This window comes from Orbilia oligospora (assembly GCF_000225545.1).
Source record: "Orbilia oligospora ATCC 24927 unplaced genomic scaffold scaffold00079, whole genome shotgun sequence".
Classification (NCBI taxonomy): domain Eukaryota; kingdom Fungi; phylum Ascomycota; class Orbiliomycetes; order Orbiliales; family Orbiliaceae; genus Orbilia; species Orbilia oligospora.
Genome location: NW_011645636.1, coordinates 752,668 through 779,173, shown reverse-complemented (window position 1 = coordinate 779,173; position 26,506 = coordinate 752,668). Strand labels below are relative to the sequence as shown.

Genomic DNA, 26,506 nt, shown 5'->3' with positions numbered 1-26,506 from the left:
TTTTCTTTCCTGCAAGGAGTCTGGCCGCGAGAGTAGACTAACTGCTTCAGTCGACCGATAGTATAATATACTTTATTATATATTCGGATTCGATTCCCTCCTCCGACGGTGATGATGATGATGCTGATGACGATGACGATAATAATATAATGCAAATGCAGTGTCGAAGAGACCAGACGAAAAGGAAGCTGCTATGTATGTACTTACTTACTTTTCTTTGACTTCGAATCTCAACTTGCAGGAAAACCGCAGGCTTATTTAGAGAAAATATTTGTAAGCGGGGAAAGGAAATCCCGTGCTTTGTTTCTTTCGTCCGGGACGTACGGACGACAGAATTCAATCAATTCCTTCCCCAAGTTGCTTGCATTTGCAAGGCAAGGCGTACTATGTAAGACTTAGCAGAGAGTGTTAATGTCGAGAGGCCAGAAATGTGGAGTTTCAAGACCACAGACCAGGGGTAACGATGCCGTCCCCTTCCCTTTCCCCAAAACTTGGGTGTGATGGTTTCGTTTCAGGACCACTTCCCTGTCACTCTCCCGGAACAACCCGTGGTAGACGCCTGTTTTTCTTCTTGTTGTTCTTATTCTTATTCTTTATGAAGTCTCTCATGAAATGCAATGCTGAAGTAAGGGCGGAGGCTGGCGGGGGCGGCAGTTGGATATTGGAGATGTATGTAAGTAAGTATGTACTTACTCCGTATGAAGTATGTAAGCCCGCTACCTGGATGGAGGCTGATTCTGAATAATATGTCTCTCAGAAACTAGCAACGGCGTCCGTTAGACTTAAGTAAGTACTTTATATAAAATCTCATTGTCATCCCGACATTAACTTATTATAGTTTATACCAGGTACTTCCTGATTCTTTGACAAATTTCACGCTTCACAGCCACGCGAGCTGTCCTGATAGTTCCTGTTTGACTTCAGCCCGATCAAAGATAACTAACAGGCATCGATATCCAATATATCTACCTCTGCTTCGCTCGCAATTTTCATGACCCCCCGTGTCGGAATACCAAGCCGAAAACGGCCTGGACCATTCCGCTTGATACCAGTTTAGGCCCAAGTTTCGTTCAGTAATCCGAGCTCGATCTGCACGATGAAGCTACACAGTGCGTACACATTTGCCAATCGGTATAGAACGGGCGGCCACGCAACTACCTACATACAAGTAGCTCATGCATGATGGTGGTGGCGTCTTTTCAAGCCAAGCTTGCAAGCTCGAAGAGTGGATGTATCACCATTTACATCCCGAGATATACTTTTTTTTATTTTATTTTTCTTAATCAATCTAAGATCCAACGGTCCAAGCTAAGTTTAAAAATACGTACACATATATTACCTATATTACGAGAGATAAGCTAATCTCAATATCCGAAAGAAAGTTCAATACTTTTCGTCTCCTGCTCTTGCATCCAGATGTATCAAATAGAATGGACCAAAAAAAACGTGCTTGACCTTTCAAATAGCTTGTCACACACACAAGAAAAAGCTTCAGCTCAGTCAGTCAGACCAAAAAAAAAAAAACCTTCAAAACCCCGCAACTTAGACGAGACGCCCTCCACCGGGTTCTTTCCTCGCTTGTCAAACCAAAACTCGCAAAGGGCGAGAGAAAGAGAAAGAGTCCGCAGCATTATTCCTAGGCAGAAGCAGACCCCCCGAATATTAAATCTGCAGTCGTATTAAGCTTATATTCATATGGGTCCCTTCCCCTCCCCTCCCTCTGAATAAAATAAATTATAGGTACGTACATACATATATTTTTAGAGCCCAACTTATCGGGCTCTTTTATTTGTTCCGAAATCATTTTCTGGAACGTTTAGCCTCTTTTTTCTTTCTTTCTTAGCCTTAGCTTTAATCTACTGATCCGGGGGGGTGGGTTGCCTCATATATTCGAGTTCCTGTTGAGGCGTATCAGAACTGCTCCAAATGCACCTCAGAAGACCTTTCCCACCGAATCGTACACATACTTACTTAGTATGTATAGCGCCACAGGTGGGGAAAACAAAGGGCTGTTCCATGTTTTCCAGTCACATTATAATATATTAATCTAAATTCTTTTATTTTTATTTTATTTTTTTTGATGCCTAAGATCTTGTTCATCCGATATTTCGCTGTTGATTATACTCCAACTGTACGGGGATAATGAATTACTCAGCTATAATACCTATATTGCAATATAACAACCGTCGGGAACGTTACGGAGACGACATACGCACGCGCATGCTTGTCCCGTCGTTGTCAAAGCCGAACGAACTTGGATCCGACCTGGAGCGAGTCAGAAACTAAACATCTATATCCATACTTACTTAAATTAATATAAGCATACGAGGGTACATGTAACAGCGAATTTCCGGTACACAGTTAATAATATCAATAGTATACTTATATATTAATCTATCTTGTCAGGTGTCAAAGCTTTTTTTTGCTCCCAAAGTGGCGAGGCCCAGGCTGTATCAGATTTTCTCAAAGTGTCAAATTGAGACATATATGTTAATTAATTAAAAAAAAACACGACATTCGCACTCCAGTTCGACCTCATGCGGATCGAGTATTCACGACAGAATCTCATGATCCTCAGGGTTATAATATCAGACATGGAAACAAAAACAAAACAAAAAAAGGAAAGAGGCGTAGATATGTACGCGGCAGCGGGCGCGCACAGCCTTAGGCAGCTATTTCGCCGGGCTGGTTATTATAATATTTCAGAATTCATTAATATAATTAAGTATATATATATATATATATATACCTAGGTATATGGTCAGTGCGATTGTAATGCAACTTAGCTTAGCCCTTCGGACATACATACGTACCTTTCACTTAATATAATTCGCAGACGGCACTTCTTGCCCTCCGAGTTCGACGCCGTTGACCGGTTACTGCAGTGCAATACGAGATGCAAGGTCATCTGCCAGTAATTATAGCTGTACAAGGAAAACCCCTCGAGAAAAACCACTCGAGTGATCGAAGATGAGCACCGGCCGCCGGGTTTTGTTTTTTGAAGAGACGTACATGGTATTCCTGGTTATGCAACCTGATTGTGGCGTCTCTTGGATAATTTATAATGTGGCAAACGCGATGAATGCTTGAGGATTAATTAATGTTCAGGGTTTTTTTATATTAGATTATGGCTTTACGTAAATGATTGGATATCGGATATATTATAACCTCATGATCAGCCTTTATTACGGACTCTGCTATAGTTATAGGGATCCCGTCTAGATCGCAATCGGCTGGGCCGAGTTAATCCCAAGCCTTGTCTCTGGTCTGTGGGTTTCTTCTCGCGATTCGTATCTCGTAAATCCGTTATTCTCGGTATGGAAACTTTCCCATTGAAAGGATGGTTACGAGAATGAGGGGAATACAATACCTGTCTTTATCCGAATACTCAATGTGCCCTCACCCGATATATCTTCCAATACAACTACCCAGGTGACTGGGGCATCATTTAATATTAAACCCGGTAATCGGGACTCGAGGCGAACATTGCAGCCAAGTCGGCTCCGAACTGCTCAACCCTATCGACTCCGGGGTGACCATTTTTTGCTCATGGAAAAGTGCCTTCGACTTTTAATGAGTAGTTAGTTCGAAAAGACACATAGAAATGGGGATGGGAAGAGTTCCGTATATTATAGTATTATGTTCTCCATGGTTTAACGTTCTGATACGGTGCCATCTTAGATCTAAGTACTTACCTAGGTAGTTACTTAAGTACTTATATATATTAGATTAAAACATCCCATACGTTTCTATTACCACCCCGAAGATTGTAGCTGTTAACGTTAACTTCTTTGCGTACAAAAAGATTAGGCATTATTAGTCACATATAAATGCATATCTGGATTTATGAGCTAGCTAAGTTTAATTTATATAACTTGATTGCATTTCTGCAGATTTCCTTGCAGGTTTAAATTTCCTTACTGTTAAAAAGAAGACTTAAGATTGCAAGTGCAAATCTAAGAGTTGGACGACGATATCGATAGGCTTATAGGTGGGATGTGCATGTAGTGCATATTACCTCTCCAGGGCTACAATAGTACTAGTATAGTATCCCGGATATGGATTCGAGGCTATTAGTAGAGAGCCTTAATTAATTATAATTCAAGACTTGAATCCATGAAAATACAGCGCACTTGGGGTTTTGATAGGTACCTGTCAGAGACTAAATCACAGTTAGTCACCTCAGCTCTGCCTTGGAATCAGAGTATTGATAGTATAGTATCTTTAACTTAGCCCAGTTTATAATAGCCAAGATACAGCTGAGGAGTCTGGTGACGAGACAAAGCTTAGCTCAGCATAGCTTACCGGTCAGGTATTTCCAGACGAAACTAGTCACAATGCAATGTTGATTGGTATGACCGTAATCGGCGTAGAGCTGGTAGGATATCAACGCTACAATATTAAATCTCCGGACTAGTATTCAATACAATTGCAACTAAAATCCAATTGATTGAAACTATGTCAAGGTTACCTTCAATTGAACAGGAATTAAATTCATTGACGCGGGAATTTAAGATATCAATGCAGTCGTATACGCGTATATACCACACCGCCACATTTCTTCCAAGTCAATCGGATCAACAGCCTCCCGATTAACGTGGTCAATTGACCAGAACCATGGATCTCTGGCTATAACACTGGCTACCAATTACTTGCCTAATCGATCTAGATCTCGTGTTACTTCGTACGTCAGGAAACATAGAATCGAATCCTGTTTCCGCTAGGCCAGACTCAACTAACATGTGTTGGGAAGAAGAAGTCGAGATCAAGATCACAGCCAATGGATATCATATGCATACCCGAATGGCAAGAACACTCTCAAGCAATTAACCAAATTACCCCTCTCCAATCGAATCTTAGCCAAAAGCTAAGTATCAGATTTACGCTTAAGCTTCCTCGACTTGTAAAAATGCTTGGGACATCTGGTTCCGGCTAAGTCTACCAGCCTTTTCGCACACCGGCCGGATGACGGAAATACCCAACACATATGACGTTGTGAGGCTGGCCATGATGTATTAATCTTCCCAACCCTGTCAGAACTTCCCCATAGATCTACAACCCCACTCCCGCCTCTTGCCTAGTCGAACCATTCGGATAATCCTCCCGAGGCGGTGGCTAATAAAGCATACACATACATCACAAAAAGGAAAAGGAAATTGGACTTCTTTCGGTTGTGTATCTTGTGACGACGACTTTTGCGTCAGTATTACCAGCTTTTTTTTTTACTAGGCTAGTTTTTTTTTGACCTAGAGTGTTTACTAACTAGTCCTTAATTGCGAATGACAATTGTTGGCAAATTAATTAGACGTATGTACCTGACAGATTTTCTTGGAAAAACGAATTAAGAACTAACGAACGCGGTTGCTTAATCTAGGGGGATTAACCTTCTTTTCTGGATGTCAGGCTAGGCTAGACTAGACTTGTAAACCTTTTTGGTTTTGCAAGCGTGGGTTTTGAGAACGGTCTTGGGGGTACGGGATGACATCACGAAGATGTCAACATTCGTCGATGGACCTTCGAATGGCTTCGAAAGATTACGTCTATTGCCCGCATGCGCTGAAGGGGGGTTGACCAAGTGTAACGGTTGATATGCATCATCAGGAGTCAGGATTCAAAGTCGATTTCGTCTATATAAAGACCTCGAGATGCAACCTAAATTCCAGATCTTCTTTTTATTATCATCATCTACAATATCTTCAAGATAAACAAATAACAATCAATCTACTTTTACAAACAAATAACCAAACAATTACAAATTCTTTCTTAAAGAAAAACATATATACAAAATGTCGAACATTGTCCACAAAGTTAAGGATGCCATCACTGGCCACAAAGACGACTCTCATACTTCCTCTACCACTGGTACCACCACCTCCTCCTCAACCAATCCAAACTACTACGGCACCAGCGGTAGCACAAACGCCGGCCCCCACAATACCAACACCGCCAACAAAGTCGACCCCCGCGTCGACAGTGACCGCGATGGTTCCTCCACTCTAGGCTCAGGAACCACCTACGGTTCCTCAACCACCACAGGAACCCACGGTACTCATGGTATGACCGGTACCCACGGTACTCACGGCATGACCGGCATGACCGGCACAACTGGCACCGGTACCTACGGTACCAGCACCGGTGGTCACGGCCCACATTCCTCCGGTATGGCTAACAGAGCCGATCCATTCGTCGACTCCACCACCGGCTCTACCACCCGTACCGGTGGTATGGGAACTGGATATAGCGGATCCACGAACGCTGGACCACATAATTCCAATGTTGCGAATAAGGTGGATCCAAGAGTTGATAGTGATCGCGATGGATCATATACTGCTGGAACTGGAAATACTTATGGTGGATCTACTACCACTGGTACGGGAATGACTGGTTCTAGTGGGTATACTGATAAGACTACTGCTGGACCGCATAAGAGCGATATGGCGAATAAGTTGGATCCTAGAGTTGATAGCGATTTGGATGGGAGCAAGACTGTTGGGTCTGGACCTAAGTATGGTAACTATTAAGTTAGTTAGTTAACCGGTCGGACTGACAGAATGGTTTTATGGATCCTCTTCTATGGGAACGATTTAACGATTTTGAAAATTTTACTTGTTTGAGGGGATGGAACTTGAATAATAGTTTCCATTGGCGTTTTTTTTTTTTTTAGTTGCGAGTATTTAGTTTTAATGTACTCTAAATTAGGAGAATAATACCAGCAAAGACAATATTATTACGATCAAATTGATTTTGAGAATGAGTAGATTAGTGATTTATCAATTGTGTTTTAATTATACGATGCTTCAAGATTGATAAATGATTGATAGTATCGAAGGTGGGTTCCCGGGTCTGGTTTACGAGACAAGATAGTATTGGGAGATGAATGTTTAGTACTAGCATTGACTTGTCTTGATACTGATATTACTTTGGTGTAAGTTGCATTACTCGGTAGTCAAGTAATGATAACTGTACTGACAGATGGGGTGTTATTATTTCAGCAGGACTACGGTATCAATACGATTAATCGTAGTATACTACTACTAAAATATTATAAACTGCATGGTATTTTAGCCCTTAATACGCATTAGAATTATATTCGAATGAAACTATCAGCTATAGCTACGGGACGTGAATATTATGCACCGCGGAATCTTTCTTTTGAACATACACATTTATTGTATACATTATATTATACAGCAACCCACTGACTTCTTGCAGAGTTTGTACCATTACCCGACCAATCACTGCTTAAGTATTTAAATCATATGAAACTTATGTAGATATGAGATATAGTAAGATAAAATCTGTGTAATTACGAAACTATATACATCGTGACCAATATTAACCAACCTCAGCCACTTCATAACATTACCTCAAATATTTAATACAAAAAGAACTCCTCAACATATACAAAGTTATTATATTAAAAAAAAAAAAGAGCCCAAATCACTTACGACTCTTAAACCTCCCCTTCCACTCCCCAACCCTGACCATTCCATAATCCTTCCACTCAACCTCCTCATCATCTTCACCTTCAATCTCAAATCCAGCCACAACTCTGGCAACAACTAATTTCAACTCATTAATCGCCAACTGTTTACCCGCACACGCATGAATCCCATATCCGAATGGTACATAAGCCCTCTTATCCTTAACCATCTCTTCCTTTTCCGTCCAACGTTCTGGAATATACTCTTCTGCGTTTTCAAAGTATTTTTCATCGGTCATGAGGGTTAGAGTTGGGACGTAGACTTGTGTATGAGGTGGGAGACGGTATGAACCCATATCCAAACCATCTTCACCGATAGCAGCGTGAACACCAGTAGTGAATGGATTATGAAGACGAAGGGATTCGGTAATTATAGCGGATAGGTAAGGAAGTGGTTTGATACTTTCGGTGGAAAGGTCACCGCCCTTTTTGATATGTGATTCTAGTTCTTTGTGGAGTTTTTCTTGGATTTTTTTGTTCTTGGAGAGGGTTTTGAAGGTTTGGGAGAGGGTTGTGCCGACGGCTGTGCCCATTAGGAGTGAGAGGTTGGTGTTTGCGGCGAGTTGGAGGGGCACTTGGAATTTACGACGGGATTCTTCGTCTTCGAGGAGGAGGTGGGAGGTTATGTCGTGGGAGTCGGGGTGGTTACGTTGGCGGTTTATGAGGAGGGATTCGGAGTTTGAACAGTAGGTTGTTAGGACTGCGGGGTCGCGGGTGTAGGAGAGGAGTTCGGAGATGTTGCGGAGGGTGGCGTAGTACTTTTGTATGAAATGTTAGATTTGGGATTTTATAGATGGGGGTATGGGGGATGCTTACACCGAGCCAGGAAAGATACTTTTTGATGGATTCGAGATGGGTTTCGATGCCGGTGCCGTCTTGGATGCCGGCGTCTTCGCCGTAGGTTAGTTGAGCGGCCCTGTTTTTAATGTATGTCAGTATACAATTCGTTTTTGAATAGTTTGGTGTATATAATAGGGGGTAGGGGGACTTACAAGTCAAGTGCGAATTCATCCATAGCCTTTGTGCAGTCTACTTCCTCACCACTCTTCTTCTTCAAGCTATTTACGAGCTTCGAAGTCGCATTCTCGGTCTGTGCTGCGTAGTGCTTAAGTTCACCAGGTGTGAATGCCTTATCCCTATATTCCCAGTTTTCCATCGTTAGAAATCCATCTCATTATATTCTATAACCATCAATTGAAGGAGGATATATAATTATATATATAAAAAAAGACTTACCAAATCCTTCTCCAAATGGTATGATGATACTGACTCCTCGTCTCCCGAATAGCAGCCTGACCTCTCAACTTCCCACCCTCATAAAAACTCCCCCTTTGATACTTCCCACTATAAATCTTCACAATAGCCTCCGCATCATTCACACTAACCTCATTAGGTCCCGTCCTAACAACAGCAGCACCATACCGTCTATGCAAATCCCTCACCGTCTTCGAAAACGTCCCCGCGCCGAGTTCCTTAGCCATCCAATGGTTCGAAATAGAAGCAGAAGCAGGACCGGGGAAATTACGAAGCGGGGAGATGAATACTCGACGGATCAAAGTGAGGATTACACATGTTGCTAGGTAAGTTAGGTTTGGGAGGAGCCAATATTCTATGATTACTGGGAGTTCGGATTGGGTCATTAGGAAGGAACCTAGGTAGACGAAATTGAGGATTGCGTAACCGAAGAGGACTTCGATTGTTCGCGCCTCTGGGATTGGGGCGACGAGGAGGCAGGAGACTAGTGCTATTGCGACGCCGAAGAAGTGGGGGGATGTGGTTGTGGCTACTAGTTCTGGATTGTGGGATTGGAAGATTTTCATGCTGTTGATTGCGGCTATGATTTATTAATTGAAGGTTAGAAGTTTGGAAAATATAAAGAAAAATGGAGTAGAAAGGGGACTTGGGGATGGGGACTTACAGTCTATGGCTTGTGTGGTTTTTATCATTCCTACGCGCGCAAAGTCGAAGTATTCCCAGATACCGACTGAGGGCATGAGCATTGACATGCTTGATAGTGACATCTTGAATGCTTTTCTTGCGCAACTGTGTGCGCGGTGGATATATCTAGCAAGGATGTATCTCTACGAAACGAAGAACAGAAGGAATAGAATAGAATAGAATCGCCGCCGCACGAGAAGTAGAAGGAGGAGGAGGAGAGGGAGGAAGAAGTAGAAGAGAGAAAAAAAGTGAACTCCCGACTTTCGCGCACTTGCGGGCTACGGTGATTATTTAACCTAGCTTCCCATAGGTCCTCTCCAAGCCCTTAGTACTGTACTATATGCCTCCTCGCTCGCCATAAACCCATAACATGGTTACAAAGAAACCCCGGTTGATCTATAGCCATTATCGATACGAGACGCTAAACCATTTTACAAAGCACCCCATGGATGAACGGCGTATATGGAGTACTGTGGCCAGAGAAAGAAAGTAAAAAAATAAAAAAAACCGGAGCATGACCTTCTTCTGTTGTGGATCTTTTTTTTCCCTTTCTTTTCATTGCATTGGATACGGAGTGCGTCCATCGACATTTAACCGTTTGGGTGGTGTATGGCTAGAAGGTCTGTGGAATGTTCTATAGACCCTTGTTGCGAACATGGGTGGTGGATTAGCCGGGGTGCACTAGGCTTGATAGAGGTGGGGGAGTGGTCAGAGCGTTTTTCTTTGGGATTCTTTTGTGGAGGCGAGAGGGTCGGAGATTGTTGGTGGTGGTGGAAGCTTATTCCTTAGCTACTTCCTTAGGTCCTTCGAGGAGGTCATATGAGCTTTGCAGAGACTTCAAATTTGGGTTCTAGAAAAGTAGGTTGATATTTAGGTAGTTTAGTATTGGATGGTGATTGAAGCCGACAGATACCCTCTACAGACACAAAATAAGTAATGCATCTGAAGGCCATTTGAACCGAGAACCGGACCCTTAATTCTGTTTTTCTTTCTTTCGATATGATATGATATGATATGAATCCCGGCAAAAGTCTTAATTCCTTCCAATTATTACGAGACCAGGCCATCGGGTTAAGTCAACTGGACAGTACTCCTATGAGGAACGGAAAGAAAGAAAGAAAAGCACAAGCTTTTTTTTCCGTTTGAAACGACGGACCCATGGTTAGATTAATTGGGCAAGTAATATAGCATTGCACATTCCGTGTGCCCCATAATACATATATGGGTCCCTTTCGGATAGAGGGTTCGGATGATTCCAAAGTTTTTTGATACAAGTTTGCCGGGGGGTCATGTTAACACTCTCATTAGCTAACCGCTTAGTTAGAAATGTTATAGCCACAGGATAGCTGGAGGCTCGAGGGTTAACTGGGTAGTGGCGTAATTTCAGATGATGGCGGTGCAAATATCAGTTAGCAAGCAAACATGTAGAAAATATATATCCGACGAGGAAGTTCGAAGCGTTTGACATGCACATGAGCTCTATTGTTTCGCACACGTACAATACAATACAATACAAACAAGTAAATGTACTTACTTACACACTCGCATACATAGCGTACTCGGGAGCTCGAGCGCTCTCTTCGATGCAGTCATGACGGAGATCTGACAGAAGTGATGCTGATTGGACGAATCAACGAGCTCGACGCGTCTTGGCCTGGCCTGATCTAGTTCGGTTCCTAGATTTTAGGAAATAACATGTTAATAATTAATATTAATTAGATGTCTCGTGGAGTTAAGGCGTGCCAGCGTCGCACGGATATGTTAGATTAAGATAGGATGTTCAACGTAGTAGTGAATTTAATTGTGGGTACGTACAAGCAAGGCACAGGTACGGAGTTTTTTGGGGATTGATTGGTAATTAAGATATTGGAATTAAGATCAATTGATAAGGATGATCATGATCATGATACGGCGGAAGTAATGGATCGGATGGAGGTCATGGAGTTATGGAATGGAGGTACTTGCGGATACATACTTGGGATTCGAATATAATCTGATGGTTGAGGACTTCAATTGAAGGTTCTAGGCTAGTATCCTAGTAATATTGATGATATCAACGATCGGAACCTATCCGAGCGATGATAACACGTCTTGTGGGTAACCCCAACATTTCGAAAATCTGTGACATATTCTTTCGACTCATGGTTACTCGAATACCGGTACTACATACCTACTTGTTACATACGAATGAGATGGATATAAATAAGTATGTACTGTACTTTGGTACAACCAACATGTATGTACCTTACCATGCTGGGATTCAACATGATCTGAACGCGAAACGCTCCCCCGCACAAATCATTCATTCATTCAATTTCTCCGCTAGTAGCGATGACGCGAAATCATATCAGTCGCATATCTCTCGATCCTGAGAAACCCCCTTCGACCTACATATGTACTTCCTAGTAGATACATGACCCGTCTAGCCTCGTACGGCCGGGGTCGTCGGACCCCATCCTGCAATATGTGCATATTGCGTTGTTCTGACGCCCACAGCTGGCCGGCCGGGTTGTCTGTCGTGCATCAAATTTGCCAACGGGGCTGAATTCCAATCAATTGTAATTACTGTGTACGATCCCCACGAAATAAAAAGTACGGAGTGGACCAAATTTGTTACTTCTCCGGTATGTATGTATGTATGTAGTCTGGGATAATCATATCATATCATATCATATCGATGTACATGTTAGTATCAGCTAATCAGAACCCAACCCTTTTTTTCCGTTTGTTGTTGTTGTTGTGGCCGCATAGTTATCATTGGTTACATATTCGAACCCATGCCGCAGAAAATGGATCCGGAGCCCGATGTCTCTCCGGTTTTGTAGGACACTTTTACGGGAATTGATTTCCAGGCTACCATTTTTTTTTCTTGGGTTCTTCTTTTCTTCGGGCAAAAACAAAACGAACGCTTGCGAATTGTTATTCCTATTTTGCCTTCTAAAAGTAAAACTAGGCACGTAAGGCATAGGTGTTCGTCAATTGCAACTAAAGTCTCGAATCCTTCGTAATTGGCCACACCACCCGGCAGTATAACCGAGGCTTTTACTTTTTTTTGTTTCTTTTTCATAATTAATTGGCCTTGTTTTTCCCCCGCCCGCATTTTTTTCCCTTCTTGACATTATTTAGGGTTGTTGGCAAGAAGAAAAAAAGCTAAGAGGAAGTAGACGTAAGGTAAGGTAAGATCTTGAAGGCAAAGTCGTGGCACAAACAGCGGGCCGGGAGGATTCTGCTTTTGGGGGAAGACCGGCAGGGAACTAGGGGGGCGTGGGTTTGTTCTATCATGATTCTTTTCTTTAAAAAGAAATTCTGGAAGGGTTGGTTCAATGTGTATACGGGATGCATTATACGTGTCGATGCAACGTTCGTCGATTTCATCTGGTTTGTCTAGATGCATCCCCCGAGTGCTAGTGGTCTATGCGTCTACGGAATAATTCCGCACATACATATTCACATATTCACATACATATAGACAGTTGGGGGGAACTCGACCACGCAAACGATTTCTCCAATTGTATATCTAGAAGTATGTATTTTTTTTGGGGGGGTGGATCGTGTGTTCTGCCCAATCAGGGCCTGACAGCTGGATCAGGTTTAGCAATTGCGAGATGCTAGATGAGGGGGTACGGTTATTCCAGCTTCGTTTTTGTCAGCTTTGACTGCCCACTGGAGTGTTTGGAAGGAAAGGCTAGAAGTTCTGTGCGTTTTTCCAGTAGCCGCGTGGGATGTTTCATGATATTTTTGTGAATTTCAAGGAAGTGGGGTCGTCCCGGGAAATCCAAGAACTAATGCAATTCGAATCCGCATGATCGTCCAATCCCTCATAATTAATGAAGAACAACGTATGAGTAGTTCGTGATGTTGTTTGACACTTTTTGCCTGGGTAGATTCTGTTGAAGATGATGTACCCGTACCGGCTTTATTTCAAGTATATGGAAATACTGCTGGTGTGTAAAAAGGTTATAAGCTGTGTGCACGTGTGGTTTTGTGCAATTGTGCAATTGTGTCTGGTGTGGCGTTTATTGCGTTGCAATTGATACTTATTTCTCCTCATCACGTCAATTAAAAGTGAAAGCCTCAACCGGTTTAGAGATGCTGTATGTTTCCGTAGGTTTAGCTCACAGGGTTCGAATCCCCTTGAATTTTTCTTTTGCGGGGGTTTTCCCTATTTTTTTTTTTTTTTTTTTTTTTTTTTAAAGCTTGAGGGATGGACTTGCATGAATGAATGTGAGTTTGTCTTATTTTTGATATCCGCGGGTATTGAAATTGGGGACTGGCATCTACCCTTGTATCTTCTTTTCTGTCGTGATATTAGGTATATCGTTATTCGAAAAAAATATATAAAAATAAGACAAGAAGGGAAACGCTTCAAGGCTAGGACGGATGGATGGGAACTGTCTTAGGGAAGATATAGAAAGGCATCTGATGGATACGGTCATTGATCACAAGATATCCAAAATTCACGGCGTAAGCCGGTAAAGGAACACACACACGCTTACATACATACATACGTACAACAAAATAGTAGTATGTATGGAGTATGGTCGGGGTCAGTAGATGGGCTTTCGTGATGGAACACATCTGCAGGACCCTTGTGGTCAGCTGCGTTACTCCTCATCTCATGGCTAAAAGGGATTGGGGTCGATAGGACTGTTCGGCGTTCGGCTAAGCATCAACATGGGATAGTCTTCCTGCTCGGGGAGGGAAGAAAAGTGCAAATGAAACTGGGCTCCTCTTGTTTTAGTATATTTTGTGAAGGATTAGTGGTAAACTATTATACGGTTTTGTGGTGAGGTGAGGAAAAAAAAAAAAAAAAAAAAAAAAAGACATGGACAAACTTGCCGGGAAGGTATTTAAGCTCAAGAAGGCAAGTTGTGACAGGATTGGGAGAAGTGGAGAAAGAGGGATTTGAGTATTTTTATATGTCTGTTGGGTAAATTTTTGATTGAATGAGAACAAATGGTATGAATATCAGGAGTCGATGGGGATGGTGGTATTCCGATCATTTTCGAAAAGGAAGAAGGAGACCGATTCTCCGTTTTGCTCTGCAATCCACATTTAATAATAATGGGGATAAATGAGTATGATCATGATGATGATGATTATATGTAGAAGGGGGACTTCTGCCTGGGATCAGTTGTCCAGAGCTAGACATCAGCTACCCAGTTCAGTGGTTCAGCCACCGATGGTTTCAAAAAGGCTGCAGCGTTTTGATTTCTTGGAAATCTGCTGGCCCCTCTTGTCCTTGACTTGCTTGGGACTTCCCTGAGCTCGACGGAATAAGCAAAATGATACTTACTCTTCCTGGGACTTGGTTACTCCGTATGTCCCACCGGATTGTGTTATGTTATGCTATGCTATGCTAGCAGCATGCCATAATTGAATGGTCCTTCGCTGAGCGGGCGTGAGAGCGAGCGGGTAGTGTGACGGTTTAGGCATGATTTTTTTTGGCCGTCATTTGAGTCCGCAATTGATTTGCCTCGGGGCCTTTCCCTCAGGTAGCAGGCAGGAACGGAACGGAACGTGATCTCTGGATGTAGAGAAAGATAGATACGGTAGACATGATGTGAGGCAAAGAGGTACATGTACATGTACATGTGTGTATACCTAGACGGGTCAGTTACAGGAATAGAACAGAGGGGACGGATGGGTGGATGGCAGATGCATATGTAAGTAGGTACTCTGTATGTATGTATGTCAGTATGTAGGTGTATACCCCAGCCTCATTTAACAAGAGGGGAGGAGATTGATTCAACCTTAATTGCACTTCCTTTTTGATTGGTCTCACTCACCCTTTTCCCTGCTTCTGCTTCTTGTTCTTCTTTTCTTTTATTATTTTGTCGTGGAGGTTAGGTACTTTGTAGGTAGTTAGTTGTGATCTTGCATTGTGTGGTGTTTAAGTGAACCCAGTCAGCAGCCAGCCAGCCAGCCAGCCCAGTCCAATCCAATCCAGCCGGCCAGTTAGCCAACCCAGCCCAGCCAACCCAGCCAACCCAGCCCAGCCCAGCCCAACCGACTGACTGGCAGCACAGCACAGCAGAGCAGAGCACAGTTCACTTCACAACAGTCCGCCGCCGCCGTCCAGTTAAGTTAAGCTACTAACAAGCAAATAATAATAATAATCTTGCCCATCCTTAATTAATTCTCCCACAACCTCCTCCTTCGTCTCGACTTCAACAACCACACACTCTTCAACCTTCACCAAACCCCATCGTCGTTCTCGTCATCACAGTCCATCTCAGGTATGTTCCATTCCATCATCATCTGCTTCCTTCTCTCTCCTATCATCTTCCTGCTGCTGCCTGTCTTCTTTGAACATCGTCGGCTTCTCTCTTCCGATCGGAATTTCAGCCTTTCTTTCCCTCCCTCTCCCTCTCTCTGCTTTCCTTTTCTCTCTTTTTGCTTGCTGCACCCAAATATAGAGTTGTACTTGGTAGTCTGTGACTAACACTGCACCTTCCGAGGTACCTCCACCAACAGGACTCTCAGGTTGGTACTTGCATCCACAATACCTATCAACAGCATCAACATTCCTGGCCACACGTTCCTACACTCTCTCGACGTATACTTGCCTTCATCGGTTGTCCTTCTTAAGGATACCCTCTTGGCTTGCTACTCGTTTTGTGTGGTTCTTGTGTTCTGCTCTACCTATCCTATTTATTTATTTTATCCCTCACGTTTTCTGTTTGTTCACTCTTAAAGAAGATTGTTCCTGATCAGCCTCGGTTTTTTCTCTATAGAAAGGACAGATCCGAAATCCTCCCCCCTTCGGCTCGCTATTCTCAACCACAAACACCATCCAACGCGTTTTATCTCTCTCATCAACCTTTCTTCGTCAAACTCAAACCACGGAACTCGGAGGAGAGAGTGAGAGAGGGTATAGCGAATATTTGATTCGGTATTAGGAAACTGCCCTCTTAATTCCAATTTAGACAGATCATTCCTTTCGGTTTATTCCTCGAAAGGATCCCATCAAATGTCCAACCCAAATGTTGCCCCAGCGGCCCCTCCAGTAAGTCCTACATGTCATTTCTCCTACAATCACTCCCTTCCACCTCCCTTCTGGGACGGGAGAAGCCTTCTACGGTGGTGCTTCCTCCCTCTCACTCACTCAGTCAGGTCTATCCTCCTAGAATCATGCTAACATGGCCACCTCCTCTAGGACCTGAGGGTCGGAAACAAATACAGAATCGGTCGAAAGATCGGTAGCGGCAGTTTTGGTGACATCTACCTGGGTACGATCCATCTTCAAACGAATCAGTAGGAAGTTTTTTTTGGCAGTTTCCTGAATGCTGACCGAGTTATCTCCTTATAGGCACCAATATCATCAGTGGCGAAGAAATTGCTATCAAGCTGGAGAGTGTCAAGGCTAAGCACCCTCAACTAGAATATGAGGCTCGCGTCTATAAGTATGCCACCACCACGTCACACTTGCATCTACATCGCGTACTAACAATCCCCCCTCTAGATCACTTGCCGGTGGTGTCGGTATTCCATTCGTTCGTTGGTTCGGTACAGAATGTGACTACAATGCCATGGTCCTAGATCTGCTTGGACCTTCCCTGGAAGATCTCTTCAACTTCTGCAATAGAAAATTCAGCCTCAAGACTGTTCTCCTCCTCGCAGATCAGCTGGTATGGTCACTGATATGTTTGCTTCCCCCCCCTTCGGAAGTAGCTACTGACTTCTGTCTCTAGATTTCCAGAATTGAGTACATCCACGCCAAGAGCTTCATCCATCGTGACATCAAGCCAGACAACTTCTTGATGGGTATTGGGAAGCGTGGAAACCAAGTCAATGTTATTGATTTTGGCTTGGCTAAGAAGTATCGCGACCCTAAAACCCACTTTCACATCCCATACAGAGAAAACAAGAACTTGACCGGAACTGCCCGATATGCCTCCATCAACACCCACTTGGGTGTCGGTATGTACCAGGCTCACGTGATCATAGGTTATGGGTACTGACACTTGGTTTAGAACAATCTCGCCGTGACGATATGGAATCCTTGGGCTATGTCATGTTATACTTCTGCCGTGGCTCCCTCCCCTGGCAAGGTCTGAAGGCTGCTACTAAGAAGCAAAAGTATGACAGAATTATGGAGAAGAAGATGACCACGCCTACAGAAGTTCTCTGCCGCGGTTTCCCCAACGAGTTCGCCATCTATCTCAACTACACCCGTAGCTTGCGATTCGACGACAAGCCCGACTACAGCTATCTCCGCAAGATCTTCCGAGACCTCTTCGTCCGTGAGGGATTCCAGTACGACTACGTTTTTGACTGGACTGTCTACAAATACGTAAGTTCCGTAGAACATCATCCATAACATCTTTTACGACGGAAGCTAACAACATATACAGCAAAAGAATGCGCAGCAACTCGCTGCTAACCAGCAGATGCAAGCTGCCGGAGAGGATGAGGAGAAGCGACCTCGTATGAATACGAATGCTGCTACCATGGGTAACCCAACTCCCGGAACGGGACCTACCATGGGTAGTTCTAGCAAGCCTGGCGCCGTAAGTGGTACTAGACGAAAGGTTGTTGAGCGCGGAATTGTTGATCCAACTATGGATAGAGGTATGACCGGAAGTGACCGAATGTGAGTAAGACGACCTTACCTTCGCCGAACGCCTTGTGCTTTCCTGTTCGCTCGTCCAGTGGAGCAAGGTGGTAACGGAGAAGCCGAATCCCTTCCAAACGACACAGACGCTCACGCGAAAGATTGTAGGCTACGATCCGCTAGCAAATCCGCCCAGCCGACTTCGACCGGACAACAATACGGATCCTCCAGCAATCAACCCGCCTACCGAAACGCTAAGCAGGACCAATGGGGTTACTAAACGAATTTTCGACTTTTGATTTAATTTTTCTCTTGTTCTCTTTCTCATGGGGAGGTGGTTAGGAATCGACTTTTGAATGAAATAGACTTAAAAAAACCAATACAGCATCTTTGCTATGACAGAACGACTCCGCCTTCGACTTCTTTTCTGGATTGGATACGATGCGAATGACTAGACGACCCTCATCACAACGCACATCCTCCATAAAGCAGGTTGTTCATCATTGCTGGATTCCTCCTTTCCCTTGCTGACATTTAATTCTGTTTCTTTCTAAACTTCCTTTTCTCAATCAAGGGGAAACCACACTTCGAGATGCATTATCTGAGCGCCTCGTTGAGCTCCCGGAATCCGCCTAATTCGAATTTCTTTTTTTTTGTTGATTTAATGTTCTCATGCATGTTTCTTTTATTGCTTGTTTTTGTTTTCAGCATTCAGTTTTCCTGCGTCTGTCTTTTGTTTCTTTCCTTTTTTTCCCCTTTGCCTGTCCAAGCACCGACAACATTTCCCATCGGTAGTTTTTGACCGATTCAGCCTGGAGACTGGGCACTCTCGATTACACTTTTCTATCTTGGCGGCCATCCGACTGGTCCACAGACGTTCACTTTCTCACTCGCAGCTAGCATCATAAAGGATATTTTTTTCTTTTCTGGCTGGGGCTTGCTGGATCGCCAACGATATTATACCTAATCTGCTCTACTCCGACTAGTATTTTCCTGAATCAATCGTTTCGACAATAACCAAAAAAAACCGACTACAGGCAACGCTGGGGCGCAAATCTGGATTTCCTTTCTCTTTATCTCTACTCTAGCTATTTTCGCTACTTGTCCGCTTTCTCAGGTCGGACGAGCCTAGGGTAGAAGTAAAAGGAAATTCAATAAACAGATCTCCTCAGAAGAGAAAAGGGAAGAAGGAGAGAAGAAAAAGATTGACGATAAAGGGAGACCTTGCGAAAAAGGGATCTCAACATCTTTTATTACTCCTTTGAACTTTTATTTTTTTTTTTTCCATGTCGAAACCAAACTGTCGTTTTCCAATCCTCGGAGAGGGACGACTTGCTTTTAGGTATTTCCTTGTTTTTGCTAGTTCTTCGTTGCTATAGCATGTAAACGACTTGTTTTCTTTTTTCTTTTGAAGGCATCCTGTAATAATGTCCTCTACCGCCCTGTACTATTTTCAAATGCTTTCGCTATGTTTCCTTTTCACGCAATGTTCTGCTTGCCATGCTTTTCTCGATTCTACTAGATTGTTCGTCTTTTTTTAAAGCTGGGATGGATGGAGGATCTAGGCGATAGGGCTGATGGTTTGAGGGCTCGCTCTCTTCTATTCTGCTCTATATGTCTGGAATTTCTTCTTTTCTTCTTGGTTAGGCTGAGGGGATGAAGGTAAATCGGGGAAGACAGATTGAAAAACCACTCCACTTACTTATTCTTTTTATGTTTTTATGCTTTCGTTTCTGTTGTCTTTTTTGTCTTTTTTTTTTTTTTTTGCAAAGGTATAGGTAGATGAGAGGGATATAAACTAGGGCGGCTTCTGGGGAGGCTTTTCTTTGTTCTTGAGGAATCCCATCAAAAGGGGAGAGAGGCGAGTTGTGAGAGATGACGACGATTTAGAGAGGTGGGAGGACTCTTGAAGCTCTATTATTTATCTTGTCTTATTCTTCTTGTCCTTTTTTTTTTTTCGTTGGTTCGAGACTCTTTTTTTTGTTTTTTTTTGTTGGGTTTTACTCTTTCGCTTTCTCTTTCTTATGATCTGATGCTCTTACTGCTCTTTTCTCTTACCTGCCCTGTTCTAGTCCCGCTGATTATCGATATGCCTGGCGCCGTTGTGGCTTCTGAGACTGGGATGAGATTCTCTGGATAGGGAAGGGATTTTGTGGGAGTTGGAGGAGCAGGTTTTGGGTATCAGGGAGGATTTGGAACGAAGAGGTATTCCCGTTTTGCTTTTTATTCTTCTTTTTTTTTATTGTTTTGTTAACCTGGGAGGGTTTCTATCACTTGTTGTTTTTTTCTATATCTCTTGTACTCCTCTTTCCTCTTCTCCTTTCCTTTTATGGTTTGAAACTTTTTTGACTGCCGATTTTATTTTATTTTATTTTATTTTCTTGCCTGGGCTTGGAATAAAAGAGAAAAAAAATGAATGGACAATATGGTGGGACTTTGGGGGGGATAACTATACTTGGAATGGAGGGGGGAGGGGGAAGGAGGTCATGGTATATTCTGGCGGGGGATATGTGAATAATAATTTGGGATTGGAGACCTTTCAAGGATTTATTATCTTTTTTTTTATTTTATTTTTTATAGTAGTCTTTCGCGGGTTTTTTTTTAATAATGGAATCGATACGGTTCTTTCTTTGCTCATTTTGTTTTTTTTTTGGGGAGGGGAGGTTTGGATGATAGGGAATGGTTTTACGTAGGGGATTTTCGTAACTTTAAAGGCGGCGGGTTTTTGGTTACTCGTAGATTGGATTGGTTGTTTTATATATTTGAAGTTGTGAGATTGATGGTATATGTATGATCCATTGATTGAGACGACAAGAAGGAGAAGAAAAAAGTATTTTTGATAAGAGAAACCTTTTGCTTTGAACGCCCTGATAAAAACACCTCCCATTTCGCTCGTGAAAAAACGCCGTATAACTATGCTACATGATGTTTCTATAACATGTCCTTCTCAAGAGACGATAGCTACGTCTAAGACATTAAATAAATTAAGTACTTAATATATGTGTGTGTATGTGTGTGTGGGTAGTGTCTTTTTTTTAATTTTACTTCCCACAGACCTTCCCAACGATCTGTCTACCCTTTGCTAACCCACCATCTTCATCATTCCATGCCTCTGCTTCATCGAATTCTTTGAAACAGCGGACGACTTGGATCACTTCCTTTTGGGTAGTAGCATCGATCCATACGCGACCGTTCTTACCAACGATCATTTCAAATGGAACTTTTGATGCCACGGCGGACAAAAGTGGTTTTCCTAGTGTTTCTTCCGCTAATAGAAGTTTTGTCATCGGTTGGGAGGTTGATAAGATATATGGCGTTACTTCCGCACGGTTCGCAATGGAGGATGCACCTGTTGTCGTCCCTGCTGATATGGATGTAGATGATTCCTTTTTATTCTTTTGATTTGAAGAAGACGAGGAAGAAGTATTCTTCTGAGAGATTACTTCTCCAAAAGTCGGATCCGGAACCGATAGTTCCACGGATTCGAGGTGTTTATGTACCACCGCCACACGAGCATAGATCGTTGCTCCGATAGGTAAATTCGGTCTGGACTTTCTAGCCGAAGCAGTGGTCCCCGCGTTGTTTATGATGTAATTCTCGAAGGGGATGATGGCCGGTGGTGTGTACGGCGCCAATTGGACGATGAATTGTTCTGCTGTTGTACGCAGGAGGGTGACGAGGACTGGGTCGTTGGTTGAAGGGTGGTAGTGACGTGGGGTGGAGAGGATTGAGGCCGTGGGACGCTTTGTGTGGGAGGTCAGGTTTAGAGTGCCGTAGCGATAGGGGAGGATGGGGGTTGATGGGGTGGTTGGGGAGAGGGTCAGGCCGGGGCCCAGACGGAGGGAACGGGGTTTTGTGTCCGTTGTTGATGTTGAGGTTTCTGTGGATGGTGGGGAGAGGAGCGGGGAGAGTTGGGGGAGGGGGTCTCCTGGGAGGATGATTTCGGGGGAGTCGAGGGACATCGACATTGTGGATGTCATCTTTACGTTCTTGTTTGTTTCTATGAGAGGAGAGTAGATAGACATGCAAGTATGGTCATTTCAATTGGATTTCATTCCTGAGTTTTAAAAGACTAGAGACAGGAGACAGAAGAGATAATAATAATAATGATGATGAGAATCTTGACTGGGATCGATCCTGAATAGAAGAAGAGTTTTTAATGTCAGCGATTATTGATTTGATCAAAAAGGCACCTTTGGATTTCTTTCTATATATAATCGTGACAAGGAGAGAGTAACAATGCAAATTATATGGTTTTGTTTTGTTTTGTTTTAATCAGATAAAGACCATTCACCGCGAAGTGAGGCCCAAAAAGCTAAGTCAGCAGATATGGGAGTACAAATCCTGCTAAGACTGGTGCCAGCTTGTAATTTCATCATACAAACAGAATCGATTGATGGGAACAGGAATAAGAAAGAAGAATGAGGTATAGAAGATATTACATACCAATTGCTGACCAGCAGCCGCCGTGGATGTTTTGTGGTGGTGATGATGGTGATAGTCTTTGAAAGAGGAAGTGGAAGTGGAAGAAGAAGAGGGAAGAGAAAGTTGAGGTTGAAGAATTTGTGGGTTGTTATAAACAATCAATACACCAGCCACATTTGACATTCTGTGGCTGATAACACAGCTGTGGCTGGTGGCTGCTGGTTGGTTAAGGAACACATTTCAACATGCCCCAAAGCTACCGCCGCTGAGAACGAGACGAACAGGCATATCCTCCCGACTCTCATCCCGTCACGAAACCTATCCACGCCCTCCCGTTCTCCATTTCCGCGTCTTCTCTCCGACCTCAATTGAACTTCTGCCATTGGGTGTAGCCAAGGGACAGCTTTGGGCGACTTTCGAAGCGGTGGAAAATAGCTTGGTGTGTAGCTTGACGTCTCGACTGTTGCGAAAAAAGGAGCTTCTGTTGAGCTGGCACTGACCTGCTGTTGCTGTTGTGGGCGGACCCTCGAAGGACAGGCCGATTTGCGAACAATTGAAATACCCTATCCGTTTGAATCTAAATTCTGAATCTTAAGCTGGCTGGCTTTGCCTTGAGCTAGTCTAGTCTAGTCCTATCGTATCTCTGTCTCTCACCATGAGTTACTCGAAGAAGGATGAGGATGGCGACCAGACCATCTTCAAGGTCGACCGTTCCACGGTGTTCCAGGAGGGTATGTTCCCTCCTCCTCCTCCTCCATAGATTTACTGCTATGAGCATCTCAGTCGCTGATGGAGGCGTGATAATATTATACAGCTCGCATATTCAATACCTCTCCTATATCGCCTCGAAAATGCCGTATCCAGTTGACCAAAATCACATATCTCTTGCACACCGGAGAACGCTTCCCCACACCCGAAGCTACCACGCTGTTTTTCGGAATCACAAAGCTGTTCCAGCATCGTGATCCTTCGTTACGGCAGATGGTATACCTCGTCATCAAGGAGCTTGCGAGCACGGCTGAGGACGTGATCATGGTCACTGCTTCTATCATGAAGGATACCGCGGTTGGAAGCGATGTCGTGTACAGACCGAATGCTATCAGAGCATTGTGCAGAGTTATTGATGTGAGATGCGTCGTTCTATGATATTATTGCTTTAGACAATGGCGCTTATGATATTTTTGTTTTGTTTAGGCGACGAACGTTCAAGCTATAGAACGTCTTATCAAGACCGCGATTGTTGACAAGACTCCATCTGTCTCGTCCGCTGCTCTTGTTTCTTCTTACCATCTCCTTCCGCTCGCGAGGGATGTGGTTAGAAGATGGGCCAATGAAACCCAGGAAGCTGTTCTCTCGAACAAATCTGGTGGTGGATTCCTCGGACTGGGTTCTTCGTCCTCCTCGATCGGTCCCCCAACTGGATACATGACACAGTACCATGCTATCGGTTTACTCTACCAGATGCGTGCACATGATAGAATGTCCCTGGTCAAGATGGTTCAACAATTCGGTTCGCAGAACGCGAGCGCGATCAAGAGCCCTGCTGCTGTCATGATGCTCGTTAGATTGGCCGGAAAGATCGCTATCGAAGACCCCAACCTCAGAAAACCAATGGCACAGCTTCTCGAGGGTTGGTTAAGACACAAGAGCGAGATGGTCAACTTCGAAGCCGCGAAGGTTATCTGCGAACTCCCCGACGTGACCGATGCGGAGGTTGCACCGGCAGTTCATGTCTTGCAACTCTTCTTGACTTCTCCACGTGCGGTCACCAAGTTCGCTGCTATTAGAATATTACACCATATCGCTTCCTTCAAGCCGAATACCCTCCAGCATTGTAACATGGACATCGAAACTCTTATTTCGAACTCGAACCGATCTATTGCTACTTTTGCTATCACCACCCTGCTTAAGACTGGAAACGAAGCAAGCGTTGATAGGCTTATGAAGCAGATCTCTGGATTCATGGCTGATATTACAGATGAATTCAAGATCACTATCGTCGAAGCCATCAGGACGTTGTGCTTGAAATTCCCAAGTAAGCAGGCTGGTATGCTTGCTTTCCTTAGCGGTATTCTCCGCGATGAAGGTGGCTATGAGTTCAAGAAGAGTGTGGTTGAGAGCATGTTTGATCTCATCAAGTTCGTTCCAGACAGCAAGGAAGAAGGCAAGTTGGTACTATTTTTTTTTTTTGGAGTGTAGGGATTTGGAAGCTAACATGTTATTATAGCTCTTGCACACCTTTGTGAGTTTATCGAGGATTGTGAATTCACCAAGCTTGCCGTCCGTGTTCTTCACCTACTTGGGCAAGAAGGTCCCAAGACATCGCATCCGACAAAGTATATCAGGTACATCTACAATCGTGTCGTCCTTGAGAACGCTGTTGTCAGAGCTGCAGCTGTCACTGCTCTTGCCAAGTTCGGTGTTGGACAGAAGGACGAGGAAGTTAAGAGGAGCGTTGTCGTTCTCCTTACCAGGTGTTTGGATGACCCAGATGATGAAGTTCGTGATAGAGCTGCTTTGAACCTCAAACTAGTGACTGGTGCAAGTGAATATGGTGCCAAGTTTATTCATAATGGTAAGTACGTCTCGATTTATATTTGTGGAATCAATATGGATTAATCCGTCTATTAGATTCTATCTTTTCGCTGCCAATTTTCGAGCACCAGCTTGTCATGTACGTCACCGGCGACCAATCCACCTTCTCGAAGCCCTTCGATATCGCCAGCATCCCAGTTGTCACCCGCGCCGAAGCCGATGCAGAGGACAAATCAAAGAAGATGCGCCCAGCTTCCGACATGCCAACTCTCAAGGCCCCAACAATCAGCGCCCCAGGAGCCCGTCCATCTGCTGCACCCATCTCCGAGGCCGCTGTCAATGCCGCTGCCGCTTCCCAACAATATGCTGCCACTCTCTCTGCCATTCCGGAAATCAAGGCTCTCGGCCAGCTTCTCAAATCCAGCAGAGTCGTCGAGCTTACCGAAGCGGAAATGGAATACGTCGTTACCTCGGTCAAGCACATTTTCAAGGACCATATTGTCTTGCAATACAATGTTAAAAATACATTGACCGATTCCGTCCTGGAGAATGTGACTGTTCAAGTTACCGTAGCAGAGGAAGACGAAGAAGAGCCATTGGTCGAAGAATTCTACGTCCCGGCGCCAAAGATTGCAGTCGATAGTCCCGGAACTATCTACGTAGCCTTCAAGAGACCACAATCAGAGGAAGGAGCAGGATATACCACCACCACTTTTAATAACGTCCTCAAGTTCACGACTAAAGAGATTGATCCTTCGACCGGTGAAGCCGAAGATGGTGGATATGATGATGAATACGAAGTTGAGGATTTGGAGTTGACCGGTGGTGATTATGTTGTCCCTGCGTTCTGTGGTAACTTTGGAACTGTTTGGGAGCAGGTTGGTACTGCTGGTGAGGAGGTTACGGAGACTTATGGATTGCCACAGGAGAATGTGAAGAATCTTGAGGGTATGTTTTTTCTTCTTTTTCTTTCTTCCTTTCTTCTTTTTCTTTCTTCCTTTCTTCTTTTTCTTTCTTCCTTTCTTCTTCCCCCGTTGACTAAATTGGGAATTGATACTAATAATAATACTTTTACAAAAAAAAACACAGAGGCTTGCAATCTCCTCGCATCAGCTCTATCGCTACAACCGATGGAAGGCACCGACGTGCCCATGTCTACGACCTCGCATGTACTCAAGTTGTTTGGAAAAACTATCTCAGGTGGGAGGGTTGTTGCTATGGTTAAGATGGTGTTTTCGTCGAAGAGTGGGGTTACGGTTAAGATTACGGTTAGAAGTGAGGAGAGTGGGGTTGGACAGTTGGTTGTTAGTGCTGTTGCGTAAATAACTTTTTTTTTATTATATTATTATTATTCCTTGGGAATATTGATTATTATAAGTACCTAGTATTTTAGCTTTTTTTTTTTTTTCTCTCTCTTTAAGATTTCTCTTCCACTTTTTTTTTTTTGGGTAGGGTATTGATTGTAGGTATGGTAGTGGGTGAGAGGGGTTGAAAAATTAAGAATAGGAAAAAAGTATATATTTATCATGAAGGGAAGTAACTTTTTTGGTAGATGTGATCAGATGAAG

The 26,506-nt window shown here is 43.6% G+C and overlaps 5 protein-coding genes across 5 annotated transcripts; 3 read left to right on the top strand and 2 right to left on the bottom strand.

Annotated features, from left to right (window-relative positions):
• Positions 1-5,786: 5,786 nt before the first annotated feature.
• On the top strand, positions 5,787-6,521 carry AOL_s00079g256 (uncharacterized protein; the record flags this gene model as incomplete). The annotated part of the gene is made up of 1 exon (XM_011124131.1): positions 5,787-6,521. The coding sequence occupies one exon, from the start codon at positions 5,787-5,789 to the stop codon at positions 6,519-6,521; it is 735 nt and encodes a 244-aa protein (XP_011122433.1).
• A 919-nt stretch (positions 6,522-7,440) lies between these two features.
• On the bottom strand, positions 7,441-9,504 carry AOL_s00079g255 (uncharacterized protein; the record flags this gene model as incomplete). The annotated part of the gene is made up of 5 exons (XM_011124130.1): positions 7,441-8,241; positions 8,300-8,399; positions 8,476-8,619; positions 8,720-9,317; positions 9,402-9,504. 5 exons carry the CDS (start codon positions 9,502-9,504, stop codon positions 7,441-7,443), a joined length of 1,746 nt encoding a protein of 581 aa, XP_011122432.1.
• A 6,890-nt stretch (positions 9,505-16,394) lies between these two features.
• Positions 16,395-18,258, top strand: AOL_s00079g254 (uncharacterized protein; the record flags this gene model as incomplete). The annotated part of the gene is made up of 8 exons (XM_011124129.1): positions 16,395-16,430; positions 16,581-16,653; positions 16,734-16,827; positions 16,887-17,052; positions 17,116-17,344; positions 17,398-17,717; positions 17,779-18,017; positions 18,147-18,258. 8 exons carry the CDS (start codon positions 16,395-16,397, stop codon positions 18,256-18,258), a joined length of 1,269 nt encoding a protein of 422 aa, XP_011122431.1.
• Positions 18,259-21,019: 2,761 nt separating this feature from the next.
• On the bottom strand, positions 21,020-21,946 carry AOL_s00079g253 (uncharacterized protein; the record flags this gene model as incomplete). The annotated part of the gene is made up of 1 exon (XM_011124128.1): positions 21,020-21,946. One exon carries the CDS (start codon positions 21,944-21,946, stop codon positions 21,020-21,022), a length of 927 nt encoding a protein of 308 aa, XP_011122430.1.
• A 1,112-nt stretch (positions 21,947-23,058) lies between these two features.
• AOL_s00079g252 (uncharacterized protein) lies at positions 23,059-26,260 on the top strand (the record flags this gene model as incomplete). The annotated part of the gene is made up of 6 exons (XM_011124127.1): positions 23,059-23,134; positions 23,218-23,528; positions 23,598-24,575; positions 24,651-24,978; positions 25,035-25,886; positions 26,028-26,260. The coding sequence occupies 6 exons, from the start codon at positions 23,059-23,061 to the stop codon at positions 26,258-26,260; spliced, it is 2,778 nt and encodes a 925-aa protein (XP_011122429.1).
• Between the last annotated feature and the right edge of the window lie 246 nt (positions 26,261-26,506).